The sequence below is a fragment of the Nomascus leucogenys genome, chromosome 15 (genome assembly GCF_006542625.1).
Source record: "Nomascus leucogenys isolate Asia chromosome 15, Asia_NLE_v1, whole genome shotgun sequence".
NCBI classification, from domain to species: domain Eukaryota; kingdom Metazoa; phylum Chordata; class Mammalia; order Primates; family Hylobatidae; genus Nomascus; species Nomascus leucogenys.
In genome coordinates, this window is record NC_044395.1 from 11,990,531 (window position 1) to 12,011,629 (window position 21,099).

Here is a 21,099-nt window from a genome sequence, read left to right on the forward strand (position 1 = left end):
TAACATGTAGTAGATTTATTATTTTAAAATAAATTTACAGATACATTTTTTTAAATTTCTCAGTTTTAATTTCTAATAGGTAAATATTGACAGACATCACCTACATAAGTAAAAGTTCTTTGGGGTTCTCAATTATTTTTAAGAGTGTAGAGAGGTCCTGAAATCAAAAGTTTGAGAACTGTTCTTCAAATATTTAAAAAATCCTATCCCCAGGTAAGTAATAGAAAACCAAGATTCCTCATTTTAAATACTAAAAAGATGAAATAAACCAGGTGCAGTAGCTCATGCCTCTAATCCCAGTGCTTTGGGTGGCTGAGGAGGGAGGATCACTTAAGCCTAGGAATTCAGACCAGCCTGGGCACCATAATGAGATTCTGTCTCTATAAAAAATTTTAAAATTAACCAGGTGTGGTGTGTGCACCTGTAGTCCCAGCTACTCAGGAGACTGAGGCGGGAGAATCACTTAAGTCTGGGAGGTAGAGGCTGCAGTGAGCTATGATTGCACTACGGTACTCCAGCCTGGGCTACAGAAGGAGACCTTGTCTCAACAACAACAACAAAAAGAGCCAGGTGTGGTGGTTCATGCTTGTAATCCCAACACTTTGGGAGGCAGGCAGAGGTTGGGGGATTGCTTGAGCTCAGGAATTCAAGACCAGGCTGAGTAACATGGCAAAACCCCATACCTACAAAATATATGAAAATTAGCAGGGCGTGGCGGCTCATGCCTGTGCTCCCGGCCACTCCGGAGGCTGAGGCAGGAGGATCAACTTGAGCCTGGGAGGCAGAGGTTACAGCGAGCCAAGATTGTGTCACTGCCTTCCAGCCTGGGCAACAGAGTGAGACCGTCTCAAGAAAAGAAATAAATAAATGATCATTCTGAAATCTGGGTGAGGTGGCTCATGCCTGTAATCTCAGCACTTTGGGAGGCCATAGAGGGAGAATTGCTTCAGACCAGGAGTTTTGAGACCAGCCGGAGCAACATAGGGAGACCTTGTCTCAACAAAAATTTAAAAATTAGCCAGATGTAGTGGTACATGTCTGTAGTACTGGCAACTTGGGGGGCTGAGGTGGGAGGACTGATTGTGAACCTGGAAGGTTGAGGCTGCAGTGAGCCATGATCACACCACTGCACTCCAGCTTTGGTGAAAGAGTGAGACCCTGTCTCAAAAAACAAAACAAACAAAAAAACAAAGATAGCCTATTCAAAAATCTATTCCTGTTGCTCTACTCTCTTTCTCAAAGCATCACACTGTGGCTTTTTCAGAGGAAGGTACTTCTTTCCTCAGGACCGCCCTAGTCCTGGTGCTGGCATGACACTCACTTTCCCCAGGTCCTTCCATGCAGAGCATAGGAATGAAAGGGGTCAGAACCCTTATGTGTAAATGTATTTTAAGGCATCCTCAGCTAGTAATTTTTTTTTACCTAATTGGGTGAACAAAATGTTTGTAACATCTATAGGTCAATATAGTAGCAGCTAGCCAAATGGAAAAAACAATGAACTAATGGAAGCTATCAACAGCTGATGCTGACATTTATCTTTGAATACTATTTGGAGATCTGGCAATGAGTACAGCAAATAGATAGATCACAAAAATTAAGTCTTAGCCTATTATTATTATTAGTATGAGACAGAGTCTTGCTCTGTTGCCCAGGCTGGAGTGCAGTGGCGTGATCTCAGCTTACTGTAAACTCTGCCTCCTGGGTTCAAGCGATTCTTGTGCCTCAGCCTCCCGAGTAGCTGGGATTACAGGCCCCGACAATCATGCCCGGCTAATTTTTTTATTTTTAGTAGAGATGGTGTTTCGCCATGTTGGCCAGATGGGTCTCGAACTCCTGACCTCAGGTGATCCACCTGCCTCGGCCTCCCAAAGTGCTGGGATTACAGGCGTGAGCCATCATGCCTGGCCTTAGCCTATTATTAAAAACATCTTTAACTATAATTTTGAGTCATGTAGAGCTATAGCCATAAAGGAGGAGAACTGCCATTTCCCCCTTCATAGTAATTGTTGTAAATGCCTTGAACAATTGCTGAAAATTAAGAATGCATTTTTTTTCAACATTGTTGGTTCTCCTATTGAAGAACCTGAATGTCTTTAGGAAGCTTTTAAATACAGCCTCATCCCCCACATGCCCCGTGCTTCGGTTCTACTGCTGGAGGTGGAGGCGTGGGGTGGGGATGACTCACAGAGGGGCGGGGGTGGTTGTGTAAGGTTACTGTACAGCTCGGTCTGTGGGTCCATGAGTCTTACAGTGCAGCTTCTGCAATGATACTTTTGGTTTGGTGAGAAAGTGACCCATGGAAAGTTTGTGGTAGTCAGAGGGGGCCTGTTAACCGCAGCCACAGCCCCCATGGGGCATCATGGCAGCCTTCCCACAGTGAGGTTCTCCTAAGCAAGCTTGCGTTTCAGCATCAGCGATTTCATATGATAAAAGAGCTCTTTCAATAAATGCATTGTCATCCAACAGTTTCCTCTTTTACTGATGTAATTCCTTATACTTCAGGATTTGATTACACAGAGAAGTACCTTGTAAAACAGTGAAACTCAGAGTCCTACTAATTGCAGACTTCTTATAGGACTCATGAATCTTAAAGGATACCTCTTGGCTCAAAGAGTTGTGTACAGTTTTAAAATCATTTCTTGGACTTTTGGGGAAAGAATCATAGAATAGAGGTTCTGAGAATGGAGGCAACTCCTCTTCACATTTAATATTGGGTGTTTATAATGGTGTTCAACTCAGAATATTAACACGGTTAAACTAAAATCTTCAAAGCAATTATAACAATAAAATAAATCTAAACAGGAATTATGTCTTCATGTAACTGTATGTTTCATATTCACATAAAAAGATATTGACAATTTAGGTTTATTTCAGCCAATATTATCTCCTTCTGGGTCAAGTACAAAGATGTAGTATGGTTCATATGATTGCTCCAAAAACACAATGGCAATAACACTATTTAAAGTCATTATCAAAAAGCAAGCATGACATTATTTGCATATGGTGCTGTGCTAGGCTTTCTGCTCAACTGGTGTTCTTTTGAACATTGGAATAGTTGAAATTCCGTCGATCACCTGGAGAAATTTCAATCAGTAGAGGAATTTGCTATTAGGAAAGCTTTGTTGGCAGTAATCGTACTCTGAAGAAATTTGCCCACTTCATTTAATTTTGTTTGATAGTGTAATATTAAAGTAAATCAAAAATTATTAAAGAGAATCATTAGTTCTTCTTACCCAAATCTTCAAACCGGAAGGGTGCTACTAGTTTTCTCCCTTGCAGGCCTCTGTGTCGGATAATGCAGTCCACTGTTGAATTTTTGCCATAAGTGTGGATTATGAGAGTGCTGGTAGTATTACATTTCTTCCCATCAGTTTCAAATTCATGGTGGGTTCCACCTATGTAGCAATTTAAAGAGGTTATGGCTATTTAATGCTATTGGATGAAGTTGGTTCTATTAGAGGCCTTGACTTCATGGCAAACATTAGATTTCTAACCTCATTCTAGCCTCAGCCAGTTCCCTTGTATAGGCTTGGTTCTCGTCACAAAGGCAAACATGAATGAGAGTAGATAATGGTTTTCTACAAACTTTTCACTACTGGAAAAAAAAATTCAAAGCTTAAGAAGGACAGCTTGATGTTTTTATGAAACACAAAGATCCAAGACCTTATTCTGGTTATATGAATAAGGCGAATTAAAGGGAAGTCTTATAATGAAGTTGAGTTGGCACTGCACTGGGAATCAGATTGGGGTTTAGATCTTTTCTCTCTAGAACTCCATTTGGCCCTCAGTGTTCTCCACTGTAAAGGGTCCTTTGCAACTCTAAGAATGTTGATTACAGGCTGGGCACAGTGGCTCACGCCTGTAATTCCAGCACCTTGGGAGGCCGAGGCGGGTGGAACACCTGAGGTCAGGGGTTCGAGACCAGCCTGGCCAACATGGTGAAACCCTGTCTCTACTAAAAATACAAAAATTAGCTGGGTGTTGTGGCATGCACCTGTAATCCCAGCTACTCCAGAAGCTGAGGTAGGAGAATCGTTTCAACCCAGGAGGCAGAGGTTGCAGTGAGCCGAGATCACGCCACTGCACTCCAGCCTGGGAGACAGAGTGAGACTCCATCTCAAAAAAAAAAAGATTGTTGATTACATAGATATCAAAGGTAATGTCTGTTGAAATGTAAGCAAACTATAAACAGTACCCAGGCATCGTAACTAATTAGTTATTCTGTTTCAAAGGCTCAACCTTTAGATGCTTTGTTACAAGAATATTTTTAATCTGTCCTTGTGGGTATGACACAATATAGTACTATACAATATAGGGAAGATCATATCTGTTCCAATTATACGTATTATGTTAAATGTATTTTCGATTTTATATGTGGGGAAAAGTTTATGCTCAGAGATATTATACTTCTTTCTTTTTTTTTTTTCTTTGATGGAATTTTGCTCTTGTTGCCCAGGCTGGAGTGCAATGGTGTGATTTTTGGCTCACCCCACAACTTCCGTCTCCTGGGTTCAAGCGATTCTACTGCCTCAGCCTCCTGAGTACAGGCATGTGCCACCACACCCGGCTAATTTTGTATTTTTAGTAGAGACGAGATTTCTCCATGTTGGTCAGGCTGGTCTCGAACTCCTGACCTCAGATGATCCGCCCACCTCGGCCTCCCAAAGTGCTGGGAGTACAGGCGTGAGCCATTGCGCCCCGCCTGAGATATACTTCTATATTATACTTATTTTAGAAAATTTTGTGAAATTTTAAGAAGTCATTATAGTTCACTTTAGATTTTTACCTGTTTTAAACAAAAGCATTTTCATTATCTGTGATTAACCTTTCAAGATTAAGGCATAATATTGATTGTTTGTAAGAATAACTTGTCTGGAAAAGAACTAATGAAATATTAAATGATGTCTTCTGGCATCTTCTGCCACTAGAGGGTGCCAAAACATTTAAAAATCCTCTGGAAATTTGAGTAGGAAGGAAGACAAAGAAGAGAACCATTGCTCCCCTTACCAGAGACTTCCACGCCATTCCCAAATAGCCAGGTTATCTGCGGAGGGGGCTTGCTTCTCATGGTGGAGCACATGAGTACAACATGTTCTTCTCCATTTTGCTTTCTGATAACTGAAGCTTCCAGGATTGGCTTGAAAGGAGTTGCTAGAACAAAATGGATTTTTCTGTGTTTAATTAGATATGAGTCTGCATATCTCAACAAAGCACGGAGCCTAATAATCTGTAGGTGATTGTTGTAGGGTATACTCTAATTAATGGGCTTTTTTTTTTTTTTTAGACTTAGTCTCCCTCTGTCGCCCAGGCTGGGGGGCAGTGGCACCATCTCGGCTCACTGCAACCCCCACCTCCCAGGTTCACGCAATTCTCCTGCCTCAGCCTCCTGAGTAGCTGGGATTACAGGCGCCTACCACCACACCCAGCGAATTATTGTATTTTTAGTAGAGATGGGATTTCTCTGTGGCCAAGCTGGTCTTGAACTGCAGACCTCAATTGATCTGCCCACCTCCACCTCCCAAAGTGCTGGGATTACAAGTGTGAGCCACCGTGCCCGGCCCATATTTTTTAACTTAATCTCTTCCAGAATACAGTCATGTTAAAGGGCTTTTATGTGCTTGCAAAGCTACTTTGGCTGAAGCCAGAATGTGTATTACTCAGTGTGTTGTTAGTCTCTGAAAATTCCCAAACAAGCAATGTAGCCTACAATTCTTAAAATGTGATATATGAGGCCGGGCGAGGTGGCTCATGCCTGTAATCCCAGCACTTTGGGAGGCCAAGGCAGGCGGATCATGAGGTCAGGAGATCGAGACCATCCTGGCCAACCAACATAGTGAAACCCCATCTCTACTAAAAATACAAAAATTAGCTGGGCATAGTGGTGCACGCCTGTAGTCCCAGCTACTCGGGAGGCTGAGGCAGGCGAATCGCTTGAACCCGGGATGGGGAGTTTGCGTGCAGTGAGCCGAGATTGTGCCACTGCACTCCAGCCTGGGCAACAGAGCAAGACTCCGTCAAAAAAAAAAAAAGAAAAGAAAAAAAGGTGCATTTATCTTATAAAGGGCACGTTCGTCCTTTTTCTTTATACTTCTGTCTTGGAAATACTTTTTAGTTAGGCTTGCTTCTTCCTCTTTCCCATTCTACTTCCACTTCAGTCTAGAACTGAACTCTTCCCCATTTACTTAACCCACCCATCTGCCATCAAGACCTTGTAAAGGTACTTCTTAGCTCCAAATATACATTAAATGTGTTACTTGTTGGCAATAAGAAGATGAAAAAGGTATGATTCAAGGAGCTAATAGTCTGGTGGTGGCTTCAGCCCCTAAACTGTTAATGAAAAGATTATGTGTTGAGAGCAATGACAGAGTATACATGGGGTGCTATGAGAGCCCAGAAGGGCACAAAAGCAGCGGAGCCAGGATGCGTGCTCCCTTACAAGAAGACAACGCTGAGCTGAGTCACAATGGTTCTCAAGCCCCCCAATCCCCGAGAGCCACTCCTTCTCAGCTACTTTCCCATCATGCCTTTACCGTATGGCAGGCACCACACTACAGTAATTCAACAAGAGAAGTCTAAGACATTCATTTGTGTGATATGTGAGATGATGTTACTTAGAGATCAATAAAAAGCAATGTTTTTAATCGATCTGTTCTGCCACAAAAAACAAAACAAGTAAGGATAGACATACTGGACACAGTTGACCATCTGTAGAACTGAGTAAGTCCTAGGCAATTGGGAGGCTGTCACTTCCTATCTGCACCTCCCAATCCCGCCCTCCTACAGAAAAGAGGATTTGTTTGGCAGCGAGGATTTGAGCAGATCAAGCAGTGCAGCTACATCTGAATTCATTCTATCTTAGGATTTGCTGTCATGAGGTTCCACTTCATTTGCATACATGTTTTGCTTCCTGAGCTGGTGCGCAAACTCCTTATGGGCAGAGATTGTGCCTAATTCATCTCTGATTCCCTAGAGCCTCACATGGTACCTGGCACATAGTCGCAGCTCATCAAATATTAATTTTTCTTTTCTTTTAGTTCCCTGGAGAGAAAATTTAGTTGCTGTCAAAGACAAATTTCACAAGTTCACAGTTCAATGTAGGGCTTGCTTCTCAAAATGCTCTCTTCTGTTTCCTTTCAATGAAAGATGGCAGAAGTGTCCCAGGCAATGCCTTGCTCTAGGCAACATTTTTAAACTAAAAGGTTCAGTTTGAAAACAACATATCGTATTCCTATCCATATTGCTCCCCTACTAGGTTTACTTGCAGGTACCTACCTAGCACAATCACCTTCACTTCCTTTGTGCTCACAGAGTCGCTGTAACGTAAGCACTTGTACACGCCTTCATCTTGCAGGGTTACGTTAGGCACACTGATGGATAGCTGATTGGCCGAGTGATGAAGAAGCTGGTATTTGGAATTTTTAAAAGCTGTACAAGAGGGAAATAGAGCTGTTATGAGGAAAAGTGTCCGATGAATCCTTGGCCTCTACCCACTAGATGCCAGAAGCACTGCCCTGCTTTCTACATTTGGCACAATCAAAACTATCTCCAGACATTATCCTATGTCCACTGGAAGGCAAGATCATTCCAGGTGGGGAACCACTAAGCTAGATCAAGCCATTCTGTTGCAGAAATCCGAGAGTGTCCCTCTTCTCCCAGTTTACCAAAACCAGAAACAAAAAAGCATTATGTAACAGAATTATCTCTATTTAAAATTTTTTTTCTCTCAGAACTTTAAACAATTAGTATTTACTTCTAGTTGATTTAGCTTGAAATAATATATTTCTTTATGTTAACACTTCAGTATCTAATAATGCTTTCAAAGCATAACACTTTTTTTTTTTTTTTTCTTAAGAGACAGAGTCTTGCTCTGTTGCCCAGGCTGGAGTGCAGTGGCACTATCTTGGCTCACTTCAACTGTCATCGCCCGGATTCAAGTGATTCTCCTGCCTCAGCCTCCCCCAGTAGCTGGGATTACAGGAGTGCTCCACCATGCCCAGCTAAATTTTTTGTATTTTTAGTAGAGACAGGGTTTCATAATGTTGGCCAGGCTGGTCTTGAACTCCTGACCTCAAAATGATCTGCCCACCTCAGTCTCCCAAGGTGCTGGGATTACAGGCATGAGCCACCATGCCCAGCCAGCATGATATGTTTTAAGAGACTCTGCTTTGTAAATAAGACTGAAATGTGTTTTAGATTTTTCCAAGTATTTGGCAGTTAGCAATACTAAATGGAGACATAAAATGATCTAGGGTTTAGTAAAACCCTGCCTAACGTCAAAGAGATGAACCCAAGAGATTCTTAAGAGTCTTTTTCCATCTCAGACATCTTGTACTTTCTTCATGTGTGTTTGTGAAAAGAGAAATGACTGCCCTCGTTTCCAAATTAATACATCCTATTTCTATTGCTTAAAAATCTTGATTTTATGTTAAGACCAACAGGAGAAGAAGAGCTATCTGGAAAGGAGCTTTGTAATGTGCCTTTGGATTGCTCAGATGGAAAACAAAGCAGCTGGCTTCCTACGTGGGGTGGTGGTGGCTGCATGAGGACCGGGCTCCCAGTCAGTTGGCTGCCTGTCTGTCATTGTGCTGTGGTTGTGTGATAGTTACTGAGAGTGAAAAAGTGGTGTGAGTGTGGGGTGGGGACATGGAAATGTGCTTTGCAATTTGAACCTCCTTTAACAACCATTCTGGTGGGGTTTCCATTTCACAGTTCCTGCCCCCAGCAAGCCACTGCGTGTAAAACAACAGGCTTTGGAGGCGTGATTCACGTGTAACAGTAGGTGGGCTGAGCCCACCCCTTGGGTGACTCATGCAGGCTTTCTGTCCCACCAACCTGTCCGGCTGGAAAATCCCTCAGGTTGAGGTCTGGTGGCATTTTTCTTTCTTTCTGTCACTTACCAGGATACTCATTTAAAAAAATGGTGAACCCTGAGGGGGTCAGCCACTGAAGGGAGGTCTTCCTCAGAGAAGTGACACACTTTAGAGTGAGCGTCTGGCCTTCCTCCACAGTGATGGTTTCTGTGTGGTTAGTCAGAGAGGCCTCTGTGGAGTAAGAGAAATGAGGATGATCAGGCCGGGGGTCCCACACTGTGTCAGGGATTTTGTCTCATTCATTCATTCAATCACGTATTATCTATTTCTTCTAGAAACCAAAAAATAAGCAAATACAAACAAAATGGGAGGGAAGAGGCAAGAACTGAGAGTAGGAGCAGTAATGATGTCTCTTGAAGAAGGGGACCCTGGAACCAGGTCTGAAGGAAGAGGCAAGATTTTGACAGAAGACAGGGAAGGTCAAACTACAGTTCAACAGGTGTTGGGCACTAGCTCTGCCATATGCCAGGAACTGTGCCAGGCCATTACCTGTATTGAATTTAATTTTTTTTTTTTGAGACAAAGTCTCACTCTGTTGCCCAGGCTGGAGTCCAGTGGCACAGTCTCGGCTCACTACATCCTCTGCCTCCTGGGTTCAAGTGATTCTCGTGCCTCAGCCTCCCGAGTAGCTGGGATTACAGGCACGTGCCACCACGCCCAGCTAGTTTTTGTGTTTTTAATAGAGACGTGGTTTTACCATGTTAGCCAGGCTGGTCTTCAACTCCTGACCTCAAGTAATCTGCCCACCTCAGCCTCCCAAAGTGCTGGGATTACAGGTGTGAGCCACTGCACCCGACCGGAATTTAATTTTCAAACTAACCCTAGAAAGGAAGAATTGTGCTCACTTTACAGACGAGGGAATAGATGCTCAAGATCACAGGGGTCATGGAGCTGGAATCTGTACCCAGGGCTATGGATGGCAAAGGCCGTGCTTATGTAACTACGTCAGCCTATCTAAGCCACAAGGCCCCAGAAAATGCAACCTTTCTGGCCTCAGCTTATACCTTCAAGTTGTGTGTCTAGGATTCTAAGAAAGAATGTTATAATCGTGGTGCTCTGGTGAACTGCGGAGTTGCCCTTAAGGGCAAGTAGCTAAGCCTCACCTTTCCAAGAGTTTCTACACCAGAGGGAGGATGTTCTAAGATTTCATTCAATTCAGTATTCCACAGCCGAGCTGTCTCCAGACAAACACAAGTCTAATTTCTCCGAATCACAACCGCCAGAGAATGATGAACAATTGGTTCTAAGTAGCTGCAATTTATCTCCCCAAAAAAGAAATGGATGGAAAAATAAACTGACATTCCTGCTGATTTGGCATGCTTATTGCCATTCATTATTCCTTCATGTTATAAACTAAATTATTTTTCCTGAGGAAAAGGCAATTCTTATCAATGAAGGTATAAAACACTTTTATAAACAGAAGAATACCATGGGGTTATAAATTACGAATAGCAAATGTAACAAGTTTTACTGCATCATCTTAAACCTTAACAAAAACAACAGAAAAGAAGCCAGGAGGGTTTATTTTCTTGTGATAAATTTCAAGTATTAGGAAAAGTGCTTTGGAGAGCTCTGGGAATTAATTGGTGTCTACTTTTTTGTTTGTTCCATTCCTAGGTCATTAATTTGAATCTAGCCTCTAGCAGAAATAACCCAGAATTGTTGTATTGTATTCATGTAAGCTTTCACGGGAAACTGTTTGCTGGAGTTCTAATGGAAAAACACCCATATCATCCACCAATACCATAATGAACAACAGGGAGGTAATAAAAAGAGATCTGTGCTTTCCAAAAAAAGCACTGGGGCATAAGGCCAGAATTCTGCTTAGGTTTGGCCATTTGGAAATATTCTCCTCTGTGACATCAACCCATAATTGAGTAATAAGGATGATATTAATAGAGAGTGACAATAGAATTTCTTCTAAGGGATTTTTGCTGATAATAAAGATTAAGAAGCCACTGAGTCCCTATTTTGTGTCTTCATGACATCCATATTAAGAAGGTAGGAAAGACAGTGGTCCTCCACCTTGGCAGTACATTAGACTCACTCAGGGAGTTTGTGTCCTGGCCTCATTCACTACTAATTAACTCGGAATTCTTGGTGGGGCCCACACATCAGTTCTCCTGACCCCTGGCCTGAGTGTTCAGAGCATCCTGTTCCCAAAGGCCATAGTTGCAGTGTAATGAATAAAATTCCAGAGCCCTGTGGCTGCTCCTCAGATACTTGGGACCAACTCTCTGCTGCTGCAAAAACCACATGGAACAGGAAGATGAGTATCAATCTCACTTTCAAAGACTTCCAGAAGACATTCTACCATACCACTGTGTGCAAGCCCTTATGCCCTTAGTTGGACTGGGTCTTCTGAAGATAAATGTCTTTTCCATAGCATATGGTCAAATAATTAAAGAAGCTATGCTCTAGTTTCATTATCATTTCTTCACCGCTTGCCAACAGCCACATGTGAATATACTGTAGTTTGTCAATGTTCCTCCAAAAATATGCCTCTTTGCATGGGAGAGGGGACTCATGTGTCATCAGAGCTGGCGAGAGCATAGGGGGACATTCACTTGCATCACCACCCACCCTCTGGACTTCCTTGTTCTATTAAGCCCAGGGTTTCACTCTTGAGCTGTAACATCTCACTAGGCTCCTGTTGAGGCAGTCACCCAAAACACCCAGATCTCCTTCAGAGAATTTGTGTCACATCATGTCTCCCTATCCTGTGTTGATGATGCATTTCATTTTGGAACCAAAGTTCAGATTTCATATTCTCCCTACATCAGTCTTCTTTGGTAGGTTTGGAGTGAGGGTTGAAGCTTTCTGAGAACATTCTGGCTCTTGATTGTCTTACCTGTCAGTAGACCCCTAGGCTTTGTACCATCTGAACCTGTTGCACAGAGGAGCTGTTTATAATCATCTCTGTGTCCCTAACCTGAGTGGCATATGATGCAATGGTAATACACATGCACACGAGTCAAATTGACTGGGTTGGAATCCTGGCCCCTCCACTACTAACAGCACAAACTTGGGCAATTTATGTGTGTGAGTTTCCTTACCATAAAAACAGGAAAAACAGTAGTATTCATCCATAGAGTCATTGAGACAATTTAAAAATATATGTAAAGAACCTAGTATAGTACTTAGTCCATCGTAAGCATGACATTCTGCTTTTACTTGGTATGTAGTGCTTAATAATTATTTGAAGAGCTGAACTGACTCTTGCTTTACAAAGAAAAGTGGAAAGAGTCAGTGTCAAAAGACAAAGACTTGTAGCTCTGCAGCTCTTCACTAGGGATCTCCTTCCCCAATGTTACAGGACTATTTATTATTAAACATTCTAAGGTCCTAGTAGACATTAAGGAAGAAGCAGTTAGGTCCTAGTAGGTATTAAGGAAGAAGCAGTTCCAGTCGCAGTAAATCTAAATTGGAACAGTTCAGGAGGATTAAAGATTTTGAGGAGCAAATGGTGATAATGTGTTCTTTTCATTTTAGACCTTAGATTCCAACCAAGGGTGTAGTTAATCATACTACTCAGTTCATGGTACACAATCATTATTTGATGAAAAGACAGAGAGAGAGAGACAGACGGACAGACAGACAGAGGTGTTAGAACCCTGTGAAATAATAAAATTTATGGCTAGGTGCGGTGGCTCACGCCTGTATTCCAGTACTTTGGGAGGCCGAAGTGAGCAGATCACCTGAGGTCAGGAGTTTGAGACCAGCCTGACCAACATGGTGAAACCTGTCTCTACTAAAAATACAAAATTAGCCTGGCATGGTGGTGGGCATCTGTAATCCCAGCTACTCAGGAGGCTGGGGCAGGAGAATCACTTGAACCCAGGAGGAGGAGGTTGCAGTGAGCCGAGTTCATGCTGTTGCACTCCAGCCTGGGCAACAGAGCAAGACTCCATCTCAAAAATAAATTAAATTAAATTAAATAATAACATGTTTTCCCACTTTTCTCCTCTCTTCATCACATAAATTGTTTGCTATTGAAACACTAACTTATTTGCATATGTATTTGTCAATGTCATCCCCAAGTCACATCTACTTGCTTTTAGATCCTGCATACTTGGCCTGCCCCACATCGCTGTGAATGGAGTGGGTACCCAGTATCTCCACTTGGGCACCAGGTTCCATCCCATTTATTTACGCAAGGAATTCCCTTCTGTGTTGCTCCATCTCTCAAAAGATGATTTGGTACAAAAATAATTCTACCATCATTGTTTTTCTTTCTCTTTAACTGTATCATTCTCTGGCTGGATGTGGTGGCTCACACCTGTAATCCTAGCACCTTGGGAGGCCAAGGTGGGAGAATCACTTGAGGCCAGGAGTTTGAGACCAACCTGGGAAACATAATAAGACTTTGTCTCTACAAAAAATTAAGAAAAAAAAAAACTGTCATTCTCATCAGCACACAAATATATACTATTTCTCCCATATTAAAATGCATAAACAAAACGATGTCAGATTTCCTTCCAGCTACTATCCTATACTACCCTATGTCCCTCTTTTTTTTTTTTTGAGACAGATTCTCGTTCTGTCACCCAGGCTGCAGTGCAGTGGCATGATCTCAGCTCACTGCAACCTCCACCTCCCAGGTTCAAGCAATTCTCCTACCTCAGCCTCCCGAGTACCTGGGATTACAGGCACCTGTCAGCACATCTGGCTAATTTTTGTATTTTTAGTATTGGCTCCCTAAATGTCAGTCTCTCTTTGACTCCCCTCCTAACTCACTGGCAGCTGCTGCTCCTCAGCTGTATTTCTGGGTTCTCCTCATCAGTCTGCTCTCCACACAACAGAGGTCAGATCCTGGATAGACTCTCTCTATACTCACTCCGTAGGTCATCTCATCTGGCCTCATCCCTTTTCTGATGATCAGTTAGAAGTCTGAAAGCATAACAAGTACAACACAAACTCTTGATTCTCTTCCCCCAAATGTGTTATTTTAGATTTCACCACCAGCAAATAGTCTAGTTACTTAGGCCCAAAACCAATAACTCTGTAAAGAAGCTGTTATTCCTGTTTCACAGATGAGGGCATCCAAGCTCAGAGGTTAAGCAGCTTTTGAGCCAAGATTTGAATCTAGAACTGTCTAACTTCCATAGCATTGTGACGCTTCCTGTTTTACTCACTAGTTCTTGTGCACTGTCTTGATTCCTATAAACAGACTGAAGTTTCTAGAGGACAATGACTATGTTTTCTATTTCTCTAAAATTCATTCCTTACAGAAACTATTACAATGTGAGCTTGAAAAGTACTGGCTTAATGCTAGTTTTCATGATGGCACTATAATGTAGGTGATTGACAGATGCCTTTGTTCTTCTGTTGTTAATACAAATACTGAGAAACAGGAAGGAAGCTACTGGAAGAAAGTTACACATTGAGTCAATGATAGAATAAAGACTAGTGTTAAGAAACATGCCCTAATTTCATCCTTGGGGACTAGACATTGACAGAAGTTTTGCCAATGTTCTTACCTTTGGTAAAATGATGGTCTAAACAGACAGCCTGCGTTGGGTAAGATGGGAGTGGTGAGATTTATCTGCAGCCTGTTTAGGAATAAATGTCTCCCATTTTAAGGTTGTATGTATCATTTTTCTCTCTCTTAGGATGCATGCTTATGAATTAAATAGTATAATTTAACCCTTGCAACATTTTAAAAATTGTGATGAAATATAGTTTGGCTTTTTATTATGTGCTAAAGTACTGTATGTCTTAAGATTAATGTTTGCACTTGTTGAGAATTCGGTATCAGGCTGCTAACCAGACTGACCACACTATAGATGCCTGAGTTTCATATGGAAAGGGCTGTGTTTGAGGCATAGAATATTAGCTGTGTCCTTTACTGTTTGCACCAAGCCTCGCTTTTGGCTTTACAGGTCTGCTTATCTTGCAGTATTATCATGTAGACCCCATGTTTGATTTAGAAACAGGAAATCACTGTAGAAGGGAAGAATAGCCCCAGTGAGAAGCCACAGACCCACTCAGCTTTGCTTAGACTGTAGTGCTTAAAAATATGTTTCAATGTCTGTAGTTTTGTTAAAGGTGGAAGAGCAGGATGCCGTGCCTAAGTTTTGGTGGCACATTTTCCAAGGACAAGTTCCCCATGGTCTTCTCATTGCCATTGGAAATTAAATTAGAACTTCTTTTGACTTTTCTTTCACCTAAGTTTGGAGTCAGACTTTCACCTTTGTTGTCAGAGGGATGGGGTGTGCGATATCTTCTTTGCTTACCACTTCCTCCTGTGTAGGCTCTAGAGACATGCACATCCCCATTCACCTGTAAGCTTTCTTATTAGACCCCGAGTGCCGTACACCCACTTCCTAGTCCTATCTGAGCTTCAGAGTTCTTATCTGCAAATTAGCCCTGCATGGCTCCCCACATGCTGAGCATACAGAGCTTGATAATGAATGACTGTGGTGTTTCTCCTGTGAGGTCACCACTTCCTACTGGTAGGTCATGTTTACGGAATGGATTATTGACTTCTGGGCTTTGTCATTATCTCCGTGACTGAATTCATCCATCCATGCATGGCCATATGTTATGAGATTGCTAGCCAATCCTGGGGCTATAGATCGTGACTGCTTTATATATGGAAATGGAACCTGTGACCTTCACCATCATTACCACCCCAAATCCCATGAACTAATTGTCCTATCAGTGGATGGCTTTACACCAAAGCACATGTGATCTACTCCCAAACAAAAGGACAAGCAGCAGTAACAGCCACCTACCAAAGTACACATAGACAAAACCAGTGCAGTTCCTAAGATTCTTTGGTCTTTCCCAAGATTTTGGAAGTTCACATGTGTAATCTTTACCTCTACTATAGGTTATCACGTAGACTGAGAAAAGGATAAAATATTCTTTCCTTTTCTTGCCTTAATAGCCTAGTTTTTACATGCAATAAATTTAAAACCAGAGCAGAGCAAGCCTGTCCTGCAAAGACCCCAAACTCTACATGTCCCATTGGAACTCGTTCTCTCTACTGTCCCCATGCTCCACTCATGTCTAACACAGATATACCACCTGCCCCATTCTGGAGTTCCCTTATATAAATTAATGTCATCACCAACCACTGCACACCAGATATTTGAGAGGTGCTCTAAATTCTTCTTTCTCCAAAACATCTCTTTAATCAATTTAGTCCTCTTTTGTCACTATTATTGCTGCCTTAGTTAAGGACGCCATCATTTCTTTCCTGGACCATTGTAATAACTTAGTTCTAGTCTCTCTTCTCTCTTATTCATCATCATCATCTGGTTCTAGGATTACATTTTAAAAACATGAATTTGAGGCTGGGCGTAGTGGCTCATGCCTGTAATCCCAGCACTTTGGGAGGCCGAGGCGGGTGGATCACCTGAGGTCAGGAGTTCGAGACCAGCCTGGCCAACATAGTGAAACCCCATGTCTACTAAAAATACAAAAAATTAGCCAGGCATGGTGGCAGGCACCTGTAATCCCAGCTACTCTGGAGGCTGAGGCAGGAGAATCACTTGAATCTGGGAGGTGGAGGTTGTGGTGAGCGAGATTGTGCCATTGCACTCCAGCCAGGGCAACAAGAATGAAACTCCATCTCAACAAACAAACAAACATATAACCCATGAATTTGATTATGTCTTTTCCTTCATTCAAGTATTTGCTATGGCTTCCATTGCCTATAGGAATCAGGCCCAAATTCCAGCCGACTTGATTCCTGTGTTCTCCTCCTTTGTCATGTCTTGATACTCCTTCTCAGATAGTCCTTGTACATGGCCACCTGCTGTTTCCAGAAAGTCCCAGGCTCCAGAAGATAGTTTGTCTTTGTCTATGATATTCTCTTGGCCTGGAATGCCTTTCTCATCTCCTTCAAGACTCAACATTAAGACCCAACTCAAGACTCAAAGACTCAACTCAAATTACACAACTTTTGTCAAAACTTCCAAAACAGGCCTTAGCCTCCCTTTTCCCCATAATGTCTTTCCCCTAGTTTCCCAAAGGCTTGAGATATGCTTCTATTATAGCACTTAGCACATTACTTTATAATTATTTGGTTACAGGTGTTTCTCTGTAGATAGATTACAAACTCCTCATGGAAAAGTTGTTTGCCATCCATTCATTTTAGCATAATGTAAAATTTTAGATATTGGTTGAATTAGTGGATAAAAATGAATAAATAGGCCGGGCTCGGTGGCTCACACCTGTAATCCCAGCACTTTGGGAGGCTGAGGCAGGTGGATCACAAGATCAGGAGATCGAGACTATCCTGGCTAACATGGTGAAAGCCTGTCTCTAGTAAAAATACAAAAAATTAGCCGGGAGTGGTGGCGGGCGCCTGTAGTCCCAGCTACTCAGGAGGCTGAGGCAGGAGAATGGCATCAACCCAGGAGGCGGAGCTTGCAGTCAGCCAAGATCATGCCACGGCATTCCAGCCTGGGCGACAGAGCAAGACTCTGTCTCAAAAAAAAAAGAGTAAATGTATATATTTAGGAATAAATATTATAATAGGATGCTAACTTTGCTCTTTAACTGTTATATCAAATAATAAAGACTAGGGCTAAGTTAAAGCCAGAGACACGCAATGCATTAATTCTCAGATCAGAGCCCTAGTTACATGACTGTCATGAGGTATTAAGCAAAAATGTGTTTTAATTCAGATCATTACAAAAAAGATTTTTATTATTTTTAGATTGAATCAATAGAGAAAATTGCAGGTATAAAAATAAATCAGACTTGTCAGAATCAGATTATTTTTAGTACATTTTAAAGAAGCTGTCTCAACATGTCATCTAACATGTGACTTTTTCCTGGGCAAAGAAAGTATGAAAAGAACTACTCAATTTGCAATTTTCCTTTGTTTTCTGCATCCTACCCTCCACAAAACAGTGAAAACAGAGGGTTCAAAATTCGTTGGATTTGACATTTTCATTGTCTACAATGTAATTTAATGGGATGAATTTTGAAAAATGCTTCATTTTTATTGTGTTTTTACCAATCCTAAGACTATTTATTCTAGGAATGGCCTTGAAAAGAGGTCAGGCTCTGAGATTGTGTGACTTTTTTTTCCATGAATTTTTGGCAGCCACAGAAGTTACCCTGTAGAAGTACTCACAGTGATCTTCCCATAATTTAATTTGCTAAAATCAGCTGACAGTTTATAGCTTTGCCAAAACTGATGATTTGCTGCCTTTTTTGCTGACAAGAAAGCAACATGGTCAACTCCTCTCTTAATTACATCTGGGACGGGCTTGAGCAAGGTTAGGTCAGGGGTGGCAGCCACTGCTCAAATGCCATTGAGCTTAGATGCCCTCGGGTGGCCCCTTGAACGAGTTTTCAAATAGGACTTTTTAATATTGAATCCTCCAAACTGTGAAAGTCGGTGGTTTTCCAACTTTTGATCCACATTAATAAACACATTTTCTGTCACAACCTAGTACACACACACACACACACACACACACACACACACATTAATTAAAAGTTTCATGAAATAAATACTTTTACCATGTGCTTTATACGCTGGTATTTATGTTGTCATATTCTAGCTTTAAAACTTGGGCAGGTTACATAACTTCTTTTCTCATCTTTAAATTGGGGATATTAGTACCTACCTCAGTACTTCCGCTATGATTAAGTGTAATTAACATAGAGTACTTGAAACAATATTTTTCCTCTCTATATAAATAATATTTAAGTAATTTAGGTTTACCTTGAAACATAATTTTTGCTATTTATTTAAAAAGTGTATTTTTTTGAGTTATTTTTTATGAGGCAATAACTGAAAGCCTGAAAAAGTTAAGGTCAGTGAAAGGCTTTAAACTCTGGAAAAATTGAAATCATCCTAATTTTAGCTGTCTAAATGTACTCTTTCTGAATGTATTAGCTATTCTTTAAGCCACTTATTGAAGAAACTAATATTATTCATTACCAAAATTGAATCCTTATTAAGTGCCTCAGGGTACAGGGACCAAAAAAAGAAGGCATTAATTGAAGTGTATAAAATAGGGAATTGAAGTACTATGTAAAATAGGAAATCGAGTTTTTTAAAGTAGCATCCTTCAGATGCCATTCTAGATTAAATGTAGATTTAGAAGGATAGGTGCATTTCATGAAACAGAACTACAGATTCAATATTTGGAAACAAACACACAAAAAGCAAAATTTTTGAGTGGATTTATGAGTGATGTCCTTTGCATGAATCTGATACAATTGTAATCAGAGACTGAGGGACAACAGGAGCCACTTCCTACACCCCTGCCCCCGCTTTTAGGTAGAAAATAATTTGACCTGCTCCAAAAAGTTAACTGTTTCTATCCTTAATTTTCATAATGCTACATTAGGATTAAGCACTAAAATCCAAATTTGAAAATTATAGTAAAATGTAAAGTATAACTTACTCTTTAAAAATAAACACGAAGTTTTCATTGGTCTCATTATTACCTCTGAGCTAAATAAGTGTTGCACAGCGCGTTATCATTTTCAAAGTGCTTTCACATTTGAAATTTGATCCTTCTAACAATCCAGGGAGTTTGGTGGATCAAACGTTTTGATCATTTTTATTTTAAGATGCAGAAACTGAGTTTCAAAGATATTAAATCATTTGGCTAAGATTTATACAGCAAGGAAATTTTAAAATTCAACGTGGAGGCCGGGTGCGGTGGCTCACGCCTGTAATCCCAGCACTTTGGGAGGCTGAGGTGGGCGGATCACGAGGTCAGGAGATTGAGACCATCCTGGCTAACACGGTGAAACCCCCTCTCTACTAAAAATATAAAAAAATTAGCCAGGCGTGGTGGTGGCGGGCACCTGTAGTCCCAGCTACTTGGAAGGCTGAGGCAGGAGAATGGCGTGAACCCGGGAGGCGGAGCTTGCAGTGAGCCGAGGTTGCGCCGCTGCTGCACTCCAGCCTGGGCGACAGAGCGAGACTATGTCTCATAAATAAACAAATAAAATAAAATTCAATACAGATGCGCTTTCAACTAGTATGCCCTTAAAAGACAGAGCCTAATAGGCTTGTTTCATCTTGCCCTAACATAGGACCCACAGAGGCACACACCGTAATGATCCTTTCTATACTCTTTAGCCATTGAACAAGAGATCAAACAAATGCAGTAACATCCCTCAGATGCCTGATTTGAGCATGGCTTGGAAAGTATTAGCAGTTACCTGGGTTGTCTTCTACAGCGGCTCCTCTGTAAATGCAGTTGACTGACTGATAGGTAGATTTGGCAAAACATTAGGTCAGCTGAGCAACAACAAAAATAACTCTGAAGTCCTTACCTTGTAAGGGGAACCATGCCAGCAAGCTGAGAACTCTCCACCACATATTGTGCTGTGCTGCTGTGGCACCTTTGTCAACTTCCTCTAGATTCTGAGACAAATGGAGCTGAGTAGTTTCTTTTGAAGGGGGAGAGGCAGTAGATCAGTGACCTCATGTGTATCAACTCCTCCATCTGTCTGGAAGCCCCCTCTTAGTTAGCTGCCCCCAAAACACCTCCTGGTGGAACATTTTGGGGACCACATGTACTATCTTGATGGTAGAGAGGTGTGAGTGATGTGTTGGTGACAAAAATTGTTTTACCACAAGTGGGTAGTACTGGTAAATCAACTAGTTGCAAGGTTTTTAGAGGGAGGATGGGTGGGAGAAATACTGTAAAATGTCCCTGTGTAGTGATGTCATCCTTATTTTTACTTTTCTAGTTTATTAGATAAATACAATTAGACAATTTTTGCTCAACCTTTGGAAATATTTTATTTCTAATGCTGACATCAATTTATAATTGTTGTCAGGGGAGGAATTCATTCATTCATATATATACTCATTTTTGAAATCTATATATCTGTCCACCCACCCATCCACCCATCTTTTCATCCACCCACTCACAAATATAAATCTATTCATCCACCTATCCATCCATCCATCCTTCCATCCATCCACCCACACATCTATCTGCCCATCCATTTATCCTTCCATCCACCCACTCACTCATGTATTACCTGCCCACTCATTCCCCATCCATCCATCCATCCATCCATTCATCCACGCATCCATCTATCTCTCCATCCATCCATCCATCCATCCATCCATCCATCCATTTATCCATCCATCCATCCATCCATCCATTTATCCACCAATCCATCCATTCACCCATCCATCTATCCATCCATCCATCCATCTGTCCATCACCTATTCATTCACCCACCCATCTATCTATACATGCATATACTCATCCATCCACCCAGCCAC

General features: G+C 41.5%; 1 protein-coding gene across 1 annotated transcript in view; it reads right to left on the bottom strand.

Moving 5' to 3' along the window:
• CRTAM (cytotoxic and regulatory T cell molecule) overlaps positions 1-20,222 on the bottom strand; it is a 33,563-nt gene extending 13,341 nt beyond the window's left edge. The window contains exons 1-5 of the mRNA XM_003253299.4: positions 20,133-20,222; positions 8,898-9,041; positions 7,273-7,425; positions 5,008-5,151; positions 3,234-3,395 (exon numbers count right to left, since the gene is read on the bottom strand). Of these exons, the coding sequence (XP_003253347.1) occupies positions 3,234-3,395; positions 5,008-5,151; positions 7,273-7,425; positions 8,898-9,041; positions 20,133-20,178 (649 nt within the window). The 5' untranslated portion in view covers positions 20,179-20,222. The remainder of the gene's footprint in view (positions 1-3,233; positions 3,396-5,007; positions 5,152-7,272; positions 7,426-8,897; positions 9,042-20,132) is intronic.
• Between the last annotated feature and the right edge of the window lie 877 nt (positions 20,223-21,099).